Below are 12,362 nucleotides of genomic sequence, written 5' to 3'. Positions count from 1 at the left end.
GTGCTATTAGAAACAGAAGGGTTCCCACGTTCGCCTCGTAAGTCATTAACAATTTTCCAAGACTCTCTAGACTTATTTCTTGATTGGTTTATTTTACTTCAGTAGTATAAGTTTTTTGCCAATTTCACTGTATCGCGGTAAATTTTGCGATATCTATTAAAGTAGGATATGAATCTGGAGTTGTCTAGGGCAAACTTTCTTATGGAGTGCAAACACCGAAGATTTTTACCAGAAATTAAGAGACCTCTGCTATACCAGGGTCTACTCCTTTTTTCCCTAATTGTCATCATGGGGATAGTTGACTCAAAAACATCCACCAAAGTTGAATAGAAACTCTCAAAAGGATCACCGTTGTCAAGTATGATACCATTCCAGTCTATTGAATTACAACATTCTTTAAATTTACAGAAATTTTTTCTAGTGAACAACCTTCCGCACTTTTTTTTTCTTGAAGTACACTTTTTTTTACTTAGAAGAAAGGAACATAATACGGCCTCATGATCAGACAACCCGGCATTTACAATTCTACATGCAACCTGCGTTTCACAGAGCGAAAAAGTTCCATTTCCAAATCATCTCCCATGTAGAATAAAGAGAGCTAAGACTTTTCCAACTTTTAAGAGCTCTTAGGACCATGTTAGCTGACTGTCCTTTTTATTCGTTGACAGAGTTCTTTAACTGTAGATTTATTGACTAAATTAAGTTAAATTTGTTTCCTTTCATATCTTTGTAATTTTATACTATTTTTATTAGCATTGTAGTTTTTTATTGACAATTCCTATACATTGTTATGATGTCAATGGAAATAAATGATTTGATTTGTGTAATAGCCCTCTCCGGGTGCTAATTGTTAAACAAACAGATCGCGTTGTTCGCCCTGTGTTCTTGTTGCCATATCCTACCATCATCAAAATTTCAATTCTTTGTTTTTCAGTTGAATGCGCCATACTTTTAAAATTTGCAACTGCACTTGACACTTAAAGACATTTATGTAAAGTCATACATACTGATTCCATGCGAATGGTGACAAGGTGTCAACAATCAAATACACCTGTTAAAAACTATGAAAAAACATGTTTGAATATGCTCAAATGACCAAAACAGTTGCAAATTTATTAATAATGTTATATTAATTAATATTAGAGTTTTTTGACTAAAATTTTCAGCAGCAGATGTTTGTATTAAAATTAGAACTCTAAATAATGTATATGTATGTAAGATATAGGTGAAGGTATGTATATTGTAAGATATGTTAAAATATTTGTATTTTTTCTTTTTTGTACTGTGATTCTGACTGTTTTTCAGTTAGAGAACTTTATGTATGTATATGTGCTTTGTACTGAGGAAATAAACAATATTATTATTATTAATCCATGGTCTAACATATCAAAGGCCTAGGCAAAGTCTGTGTAGATTACATCAAGTTAATACTTGCAATTTATATTTTCATATGTTCTCAATCTCAAAGGGAAGCTAATCCTTTTTACAGATGACACTTATCTATCTTGGTCAGGGCAGGATCCATCTCTTCTGCAGAGGGTTATTAACGAGGACTTGCATAAAATAAAATGCTGGTTTGATGAAAACAGGTTAGCTTTAAATACTTCTAAAACTAAATTTATGGTTTTTCGTAATACACTCTCTCCTAGAATATCCTTACAAATTCACAATAGTTGGGTTCAGAGAGTGGGTGAGCATAAGTTCCTGGGACTAATAATCGACCAAAAATTAAAGTGGGATGTTCACATTAACAAGCTATTAAAAAATATTTTATTTTATTTAATTTTATTGATGTTACCTGTTGTCTGTTATTTATGCTAGATATTTAATCATAGTACTAATGCTTCAAGTGCTTTATAGAGATATAAAATCTTATTTTATTGAATATTTTATATACTATATTTATTTTGTAAATTGGTTAATTACCATAATATACTGAATTGAATTGCAAAGTCTATCATCAGCTATTTATGCAATAAGAACAGTAGCTATGGAGATTAATATTTCAGGCATCTCAAAAGAAGTATATTATGCCCTTTTTCAATCTCACCTGTTCTGTGGTTACTGTACTGCAACTAAGTTACATTCTCTGTTTTTTCTGCAGAAGAAACCTGTTAGGGTCTTATCATGTGCAGACTATAGGGACCACTGTAAGCCTCATTTCAACACTACAAAATACTAACTCTATATGATCTCATTTTGTTTGAAACATTTCATCACTGTCATTCTAATACCTTTCAACAAAGGGCTAATATACATAATTACTAAACACAAACTAGACAAAACCTTCAGGTACCTCAGTCTCAGAGCACTTTAAGTAGAAATACTATTTTTCACTATGGAAAGCTCATGTATAATTTATTGCCTTTAAGTATTTGCAACTTGAATAGACGAAAAATTTGATGTCATTAAAAAAGTTTTAATGAAATCTGCTAATTATTCTTTCAAAGAATATCTTGACCTATCTATACCTATGTTGCAGAACCTTAATGAGTTGTAATTTGCATGCATGTATGTCTAGGTTAACTTTATTTTATTTCTACTGTTGTACCTCTAAGTACACTTTGTAATTATCTGTTATATGTTTATTGTAAATTTAGGAATTCTTTGTAAATTGTACAGCAAATTTGATTTTCAATAAACTTTTGACTTTGACTTTTCATATGCATTGCACAGAAATTATAAATTAGTGACTGTTGATCTACACTGAAAAAACTATGCTGATTAAGTAAAATAAGATGTTTAATTTGGTGAAAATGTAGCTATAAATGTTGCTATAAATGTGGGACTTGAAGGCCTTTAAAAGTTAATGGAGGTTGGGCGATAGTTCTCCACCATATTTCTTTCTCCTGTCTTAAAGAAAGGGCAAATTTTGCTTGTTTCCAGATGTTGGGAAAAGTTCTCATGAATAGTGACAAAATTGAAAGTAACACCCTGTGCAGTTGAACTTACCTGACAAGAAATTATGGGGCCAGCAGTGTGATGAAATTCACAGAAAAATATACATCTGATTATACCATCTTTGGGAAACCTTTTGTGATAGGACTTTTTTTGAAAATCTAGGTTCATTTTTGTATTGGTATGTTCACCTTTCCTTGCCTTAACTATACATGGTTTTTAATACTGGAATAATCGATATTGTTATTTAAGATATTTTAAACATATTATAAATCTAAATTTGTTATTGTTTTTTTTATTGGTAATGATTTGTCGATGATGTCGACTGTCGCTAGTGTCAGTTAGTGTCAGTTATAAAGGTCTAAGCCTAAATTCCTATTGGTACGTAATTACGGATACGTGAGGCTGTCAAGCCTAGGGGCGCTTTTCAGAATTCACCGGTGGATACACCGGGTTGCAGCGGCAGTAACCGAGGCGTTTCAGAATTAACCCGGTACAAAAAATCTCACGTTTCAAAATTAACCGGTGAAATCAGCTGGTTGCGACCGACGAGGTATCGGATTAACCGGGATTTTAAGGTGGAATCTCGGTCATATAGCTTCTTCCTGCATTCGGCTTGCGATCGCGAAACAGGCTACCGTAAACTGGGGTGACTTCGGCCTGCCGAGGTGACTATGGCCATTTTGGGAAAGATGTTTAGATTTGTTACAACATTAAAACAATTACTTACAAAAATTTTCTAGTACTTAATTTGAAAAAAAAACATTCTAAAAAATATACTAACCATGAAAAAAAAATTGTTACGTCTATACTTTTTTTCTGGCGGATGATGAAATCTCAATGACCTTTTTGCCAATTTTTTTACCTCTAAAAACTTTGTCTCCAGAAGTCTTTCTTTTCTCTTTGGGGCCAAGTAAAAGGGTGAATAAGGATCGTTGGACACTTGTGACTTTAATTCAGTATGTTTTTTTCTTAAAAAAAGAATTACTTAGGTAATAGGGGGGTGCCATATTCACCCCTTAGATTTACAGACGTTTTGGAGTCAATATGGCCGCCAGACGACCTTGAAAATATTAGTAAATTATTACCGATGCGCTGCATTTAACGGGTTGCGTTTAGTTTGTTACTTGTTTGCCGGCTTGAAAGACCGTTAAGAGTTGTTTGTTTACATTCGCAGATCACGATTAAAATAAAAAAGTGTTTTTTTCAATTTTAACCATTAATTAGGATATTATTAAATGTATAGGGCTTCATATCCATTGTCGGGTGCGTATTAATGTAAAACTACCCGTCGTACACAATACGCGGTTCGGTCCAATAATAAAAGCCAAAAACTTTAGACAAAAAAAAGACTTATATTATCAAACAAAAATCAGGCAGTTTTAAGATGGTTAAAGACTATGTAATGTATGAAATTTAAATAAAAATCAGAAAAAGCAAAAAACCTATTAACCCGGCTCCGAGAATATAAAACCGACCGAATAATAAAATAAAAACTGATAGCTCTGACAGACGTCGTTCAGGATGACGTGACATTCTCCCACCTGAGGCATGTTTTTAAAACAAAAGAAACATTACTCACCTAACTAAAACAGAGACAACATGTAAACAATGTAAATAAGTAGGTTCAATAATAACAATGTAATAAGCCTTAAAAATGTCAACTACCTACCTACCCTACACAAACAAAACAATTAGCTCTATGTAAAAGTAATCCTAATCATTGTCCCTATACCTGACCGGTACGCGAACCGTACGACCGCTCCGCGAAACATATGCCGTATTATCTGCGTTCGGTTCGGGTACTCTGCTTTTGGACACTCCCGGATTCGCGGTCTCGATATCGCCCGCAGATTCACTTGAGTCCTCACAGGGTACATTTGTCTCGGCTAACCTCGATTTAGGGCTAGTCAATGCCTTGCTATCCATTAAGCCCTCTTCTGCACATTCCAAGGGGTAGAGACGTTGTACAGGTCTCAAAAGTTGGCCCCTTTCGGTACTGACCCGCACCACTCGAACCTCACCATCTTTGCCAGGTAGCAGCTCAATAACCCTCCCTAACTGCCAATTAACTCGATTATCTAGGTTATTGCCAATAAAAACCACATCCCCCATCTTAACTTGATAACTGGAACTTCCCTTGGACCATAGCTGCAACTGCCCTAGGTATTCATTACGAAACCTTCGACGAAGATCCTCTGCCAATTTCTGTCTATGCTGTACCTTCCTAGACAGAGAGTGACGGTCAACAGCATCACAATCTGGAACACCACTCACCAACTGATCCCTAAGAAACATTATGGGGGTTAAAGGTACCAACTCATTAGGGTTAGTTGACGAACAAGTGAGTGGCCGCGAATTGATGATGGCCTCACAATCACAGATTATCGTTAACAAGCTTTCGTAATCCAGTAAAGCTCGTCCCAATACTTTACGCAACAATTGTTTCAACACTCCGACAAGTCTTTCCCAGAATCCTCCCCACCACGCCGCCGTTGGAGGATTAAAACGCCATTGGATCCGCTCGGTACTACTAGTTTCGGCAAATTTTTTAAAGTCTACTCGCGAAAACGCGTTGTCCGTACCCACGAAATTTGTCCCGTTATCACTGTATATAGTCCGAGGGCGACCCCGCCTGGCAATAAACCGACGCAATGCTTGCATGAAACACACAACCGATAAAGATGAACAAAGTTCCAAATGAACGGCCCGATATACCGCACATGTAAAAAGGCATATCCATACCTTTTCTCCCGATTTGACAAATAACGAACCAGCAAAGTCAACACCGGTTATCTCAAATGCTATAGCATCGCGAACCCGATCAATAGGTAAGGGTGGCGATCTTACAGTAACCGGCTTCGATGTGTGTCTCTTGCATACTACGCACTTTGATATCGCATGTCGAATGGCTCGACGACCACCCAAAATCCAAAAATTTTGCCGTAAAATACACATTAAACTTTGTGCGCCAATATGCCCTAACTTTAAGTGTTCTCCAAAAATAAGTCTGTTTACTAAAAAATGTTTACCAGGTAATATCACAGGAAAAAGGAAGTTGTCACAATCACTCCTATTACTTATACGGGATTTTAATCTAATGACGCCATCCATATCTTCGAAAACTTCCATGCCGCTTAGTCTATTTTTATTGTCTTTAAAGAATTCTTGTTGCACTTGTCTTAATACAAATATCTCGGCTTGATTAATTTCTTCGGTACTTAAGGGCCCTGTGTGCCGCTCCTTATTTCTCGTATTATAAATAAATCGAGATATCCATGCACACATCCGTATAATTTTCAAATACTGAGAAAAGTAGTCCAAGTGCCAATCCATAAGAGACATTTTCTGACGCTCATTATTTATTAAGACAGTAACCAGCTTTTTCCTCCTCTCCCTATTAATTTCTTCCTCATCGTAGCTAAGGCTTTCCAGGGGGGTGTTAAAAGGATTTTGATAAAGCCATTGTGGACCCTCCCACCATCTTGATTGAACCAATTGCTTAATAGAGCAGCCTCGAGATGGTAAGTCGGCAGGATTTAACAACCCAGGTACATGTCTCCAGGTGCCAGAAGCTGAGAGTTTTCTTATTTCTGAAATGCGATTCCAAACAAAAGTAGACCACTCCTCGGGTCTTTCTATCCAGGAAAGGACTGTTGTTAAATCGCTCCAGAAAAAAGCTTCCAGTTTATTGTCAAAATTCTCCACGATGTTACTGTATAACCTTACAGCAATCAGAGCTCCCATTAATTCAAGCCTTGGTATAGATAAAACCTTCTTTGGAGCTACCCTTGACTTAGCTCCCAACAGACGAACAAATACTCTGCCATTCTCGACCCCTCTCAAAAACACTACAGCAGAGAAGGCCTCCTTACTTGCATCACAAAAAATATGCAGGGACCATTGTTCAGCCTCTTGAGGTCCAGCATTTATCCATCTGGCAATTTTAATAGTCGACAAATATGGTACTTCTTTAAGCCAATTCTTAAACAACGACTCAATTTCCCCATTAACTGGCACATCCCAACCTACTTGCTTTTCCCAGGTTTTTTGTAATAAAAGCTTAGGTATTAAAACTGCCGGGCAACTGAATCCTATGGGATCGAATATCCGTTGTGCTAGTGATAACATCAATCTTTTGGTTACTGGCTGACTAAGAAGTTTTTCAATATTTCCGATGTCCTGATTTAAAAATAAAGTATCATCCACCCTGTTCCACTTGATACCCAGTACAGATGTTGTAGGGTCTCGGGAGTTACCCTGGACTTGACCTGTATACTCCCACCCTCTAAGGTCAAATCTGCCTTCAGCCATTATCATGATAGATCCTTTGACGAATGATTCCAAATCTTCCTCATTGGCGACACTAGTAACGCAATTGTCAACATAGAAAGCCTTTGACAATTTAACTACAATGTCCTTGGATACTGCCATCGATTCACATTTTTCGGACATCTTTGACAAATGGTACTCCAACGAAGCTCCCAACAAAAAAGGGCTACTATTAATTCCAAACACCACTCTACGATGACGAAATATTATTTCTTGGCCATTTTTATCTCGCCATAGGAACCGAAGAAAATCCCTGTCATCTGGGTGTATGCTAAGCTGTAGAAACGCTTTCCGAATGTCTGATACGACCCCAATTCTTTGCTGCCGAAATCTCAGTAAAATATTTGAAATCATTTCGATCAAATTAACCCCCTTTTCAAGGCACTGGTTTAATGATGGACTGTTCTTTTCTCTGGCCGAAGCGTCGAATACCGGTCTTATCTTTGTGGATGAGTTTAATTTGATTACGGGCCTATGAGGTAGGTAATGAGCCTTTGAACTTGTTTGATCTTCGCAAACCTCCTCAATGATGTTCTCACTTTGCCAGTCCTTAAAAACCTGATCATAGAGTTCGTAATAACCATCCTTCGTGACTTTAATGATGGTATTATCCAGTCTTTTCTTAGCAATGCCATAATTACTGGGCAATGCTGGATGTCCGTCCAGCCATGGAAGTCTAACCTCGTATCGTCCTTCGTCGTCGGTTTTAACAGTCTCTAGAAACAATGCTTTTGCTGCCAATGCCGTCTCCTCCCGAGTTTTTCTTTCCACTGAATCGCTTATGCCTAGTACGTCAAGTTCCCAGAGGTTTGAAATGGGCGCGTTATTAACAAAAAGCGAAACGGCGGACATAGACAAAGTGTCCTTTTGTTCAACTGGTATTTTTCCCATCAAAACCCAACCTAACAGAGTTTCTACAGCTACCAGTCCACATCTCAAAATGTGTCTCTTGCCTGTGTATAATTTACCCGCTATATCAGATCCTATTAACAGTTCAATAGGGCCAGAATTATGTGAATCTGATATCTTGATGTTCAGTGTTCGTAACTCTTCCATCCAAGGACCATTTAATACAGAATCCACTCCACTGCATATGACGGGTTGATCCAGTGCCTCGAAATTACAGCTGTAGTTGTTGTGACTAAGAGTGACGTCATAACAGCAATGGACTTGCGGTAACTCAGTGCCTCCAAACAAACCATGAATAACGTTAATTTGCCTCTTCGATTGGTAACCCAAAAAATCAGCCGTCGATTTTAAAAGATAAGTTTTTTGGGAACCGGTATCGATCAGCGCACGCACGTACTTTGATTTATTCGCGCCCTTAACTTTTACCTGCAAAGTTTGCAAAAATACGTGTGTATTAGAACTATTTGCCAGAGTCTGATTTACGTTTTGTACTACACTTTCCATAACGTCCTTTTTCTCAGAGCTGTTCTGACCAGAGCTGTACTGACCCGAGCTACAAGATGGAAGTTCAGGACACATTAAAGTGACATGGGATTTGCTGAAAACTATACAATTTAAGCGTGCTCGACACTTTCTAGAAAAATGACCCATTTTTAGACATCGAAAGCATGCAGTATTTTTTGACAAAATATCCTTTTTCTCCTCACGACCTAATTTCTGCGCCTTAAAACAATTGCTGCTCTCATGAGAATTTTGACAAAAAATACATTTTGTGGTTCCATCTGAATTGATTAAGCCCATCGCGGTTTGAAATTTTGGCTCAAAATCCTGGCCTGCTTTATTTGTTTGGTAACCACCCCGTTTAACATCTTTATGAACAGTGCTTCGCAAATTAAAACCTTCTGTTGCTAAAGAAACATGTTGCTCATTATCGACTTCCAATTTTAGAAAATTCATGAGGCTTTTAAGTCGATTTTCGATTGTAGTAAGACCTGTATTATCCAGTGAAACCTGCAAATTTATACCAGTGTCTCCGATATCCGGTGTCCGTTGCCAAATTCTTAACAACTCTGGCGGTAAGCAAGACTCGACCAACGGAAATAGCATCGCCGCGTATTTATCGGACGTAATACCGAGGGTTTCTAAGGCCCGTAGCTGAGTTTCTAGTTTATCATACAAACGAGTTATGTCTAATCTATTGCCAGACGAGGTATTGTGTATAACTAATTTAAGTAACTCGCGCACATAAACTTCTACCTGGAGGTCTTCCCGACCGAACCGCGCTTGAAGACACTCCACCATTTTACTATAGTTACTTCCGGTAGCGGGAAAACTTTCGACTAGTTGCCTTGCCCTACTGCCTTGAACCGTCGCCTGAATTAAATATTCGACCTTGTCGTTGTCGTCTATTTCCAAATCATTGTGAACCTTTTAAAACTGAGACCAAAAAGGCAACCAGTCTTTGATATTTCTATCAAATTTTTTCAACTCGAGAATAGGTAACTTAAATTTACGCCTACCTTGTCTGATGCTGTGGCTAACACTACGCTCCGAATTTACCTCTTCATCTGGATCTGCCTTTACCCTAGGCTGTAAACATTCCTCACATTGAAGACTCTGTATACTGATCTGTATACCTTTTAACATATCCATCTGCACCCTCCATTTCTGCTTGTAAGTCTGTCTCTGCCGTGTCATCCTTTTCTAACATAAGAGCATAAATATCCCCGTCAAGTCTCTTTAGATCCTCAATTTTCTGTTTTACCAATTCTAAAGAGACCGTAATCAAACGCTCTTTTCCTTCCGGTGATGACAAAGGACCCTCTAACTCACCAGCGGTCTTGGTAAAGCTGGTGCGGAGTACTCTCCGACTTTTCTTTTGCTGATCCATTGCTATGCACTGTATACTCACTGTTAATCACCTAAACCGCGTTCACCAGTCCAGGGCGACAACGACAACGCGTCGGACCGATTGCCCAGTGATCAAGTAGGATAGCCAAAATATGTCCGTATACATTACAAGGTTAAACACAACCCGTAAAACTGCCAGTCCTGTCACGGTCGCCAAAATATCGGGTGCGTATTAATGTAAAACTACCCGTCGTACACAATACGCGGTTCGGTTCAATAATAAAAGCCAAAAACTTTAGGCAAAAAAAAAACACTTATATTATCAAACAAAAATTAGGCAGTTTTAAGATGGTTAACGACTATGTAACGTATGAAAATTAAATAAAAATCAGAAAAAGCAAAAAACCTATTAACCCGGCCCCGAGAATATAAAACCGACCGAAAATAATAAAATAAAAAACTGATAGCTCTGACAGACGTCGTTCAGGATGACGTGACAGCTTCTATTAAAGTTCAAATATGACAGTTAATCGTTATTAAGTTATTATCGTATCTTTTTCTCAAAATGTCTAGCGCTACATCATAATTCGCTTCTGTAATCTGTAGATCCTTAATCATTAATAGTGGTTCATCCTTTAAAACTGATTTGAGGTAAATGAATTTTTGCGCCTTATTAAGGTATTGATCACAATTAATTAGAGAATCAAATAACTCAATAAAAGATCTGTAGTCTTCATATCTACCTGTAAAAATTGGAATATTAATGCTTGACAGTTTGACCTGAGAAGAGGGTAATGTTGAGTGCGAAACTCCCAAAGATCCTGTATCTAAATTATTCGCTGACCCACTTGACACCCCACCAGTTACATTTTGTAATCGTTTAAAAATTGTTGTCTTAAGCTTACTATGTAATGATGTGTACTGTACTTCAACTTCTACCCTATCGTTTTCCTGACTGCCCTCAATTTCAGTGGCGGCTCGTGGGTCAATCTTCAGGGGGGTCATTTTGGTTTGAAAACTTAGTTTACTCTAATAAAAAAAAACAAATCAAACTATTGATTTTTTAAAGTATTTGAAAGATCTTTTAGCATTTATATTTTAGATAGAAAATACAGACTTAGATAAAACTCAATAATATTTATCGAGATATTTACCCTATTTAGAAGGTAAAAATAACTTTAAATGCTTTAATCGTTTTCCGAAAATTAACTTTGCCTTTTTATTAGAGTAAATATTTTAAATAAAAATATAGGAAAAAGGGTATAAACAGGTTATCGACTGATATAAAGGAATATTTATATGTGAGAAAACTCGATAATTAAATTAAAAATTATATTAATAATAAAACTGCGACGTTACGAACAACAAAAATACATGCTTTCCTAAAGAAAGGTAAAGAGTGAGTCCCCTCTAACTCGGTTCAGTCCCAAAAAGTAAAAAAATATAAAAACACTAACGTAACCATAATTTAAATTCTAAAGAAAAATAACTCTTAGGTCACTAGTAATAAACTATAACTATTAATTAACAAATAACTTATAATAAGTTATTGCCCCGCCGACATAAGTATCCCAAAACATAAATATTGGGGCGACGATCTATGATGATGACCTAGCGTCACGTCGTCGTCACGTCGGTACTTCTTACATATATAATAAATTGTAAATTTATTAAAATGAAACCTATCTTAAATATTTTTATATTTTAAGTCAATTCTCCTATCCTTTAGTTCTGCAAAATAGTCTATGACCTTCTCATTGAAATTTGGAATGCTTTTGACAAGCGTTTTCTCGATGCTCAACATAGACAAGGCACTAAGTCTAGATTGTCCCATCGTATTACGCAGGAATGTTTTTACTCTTTTTAAAGTAGAAAAACATCTCTCACTTTCCACGGTTGTCATAGGGAGTGTGCACAAAATATTTAATAATTTCACTGCTTCAGAAAATGTTTCAGACAAATTCATGTTAATAAAAAGCTGAAATATGGCTACTGCACCGGCACTATTGCGAAAATCCTCACGACAATATATGACTTCAAGTTCAGATTTTAGTTTGGAAATATTTACTGTGGGATAATGAGCCTTCACCATATTTAAAATATTTTGCGGAAAGTTGGTAGTGTATGCTTCAAATTTCTCTGTGTAGAATAACTGTGACATCATGAGATGATCATTGAAACCAAACCTGTGATTTATTTCAGATATAATAATATCACAAATTTCCAGTGCAGTTCGTCGCTTTGGATCCTCTGTAGCTGTAGTAGTTTTTCTTTTTTTTGCTGTTGATGTGCTTGGTTCTTCTGATTCCAATATAGTATTTCTAATTATTTGGATATTGTTGTTAAAAGACAGTATATAATTTTTGACAGAT

At 36.7% G+C, this 12,362-nt stretch overlaps 1 protein-coding gene across 2 annotated transcripts in view; it reads right to left on the bottom strand.

The window, feature by feature from the left end:
• The window catches only part of LOC126737012 (GATOR complex protein NPRL2), a 64,739-nt gene extending 61,133 nt beyond the window's left edge, over positions 1-3,606 (bottom strand). Inside the window, exon 1 of one of the 2 annotated variants that reach the window (XM_050441681.1) lies at positions 2,953-3,606. Coding sequence is in view for 1 of the 2 variants with exons in the window: in XM_050441682.1 (XP_050297639.1) it covers positions 2,953-3,069 (117 nt within the window). In the remaining variant the exon portion in view is untranslated. The remainder of the gene's footprint in view (positions 1-2,952) is intronic. The other variant, XM_050441682.1, reaches the window with a different exon arrangement.
• Positions 3,607-12,362: the final 8,756 nt, after the last annotated feature.

The sequence above is a fragment of the Anthonomus grandis genome, chromosome 6 (assembly GCF_022605725.1).
Source record: "Anthonomus grandis grandis chromosome 6, icAntGran1.3, whole genome shotgun sequence".
Taxonomy (NCBI): Eukaryota; Metazoa; Arthropoda; class Insecta; order Coleoptera; family Curculionidae; genus Anthonomus; species Anthonomus grandis.
The sequence above is the reverse complement of the archived record's forward strand: the minus strand, read 5'-3'. Positions and strand labels throughout refer to the sequence as shown.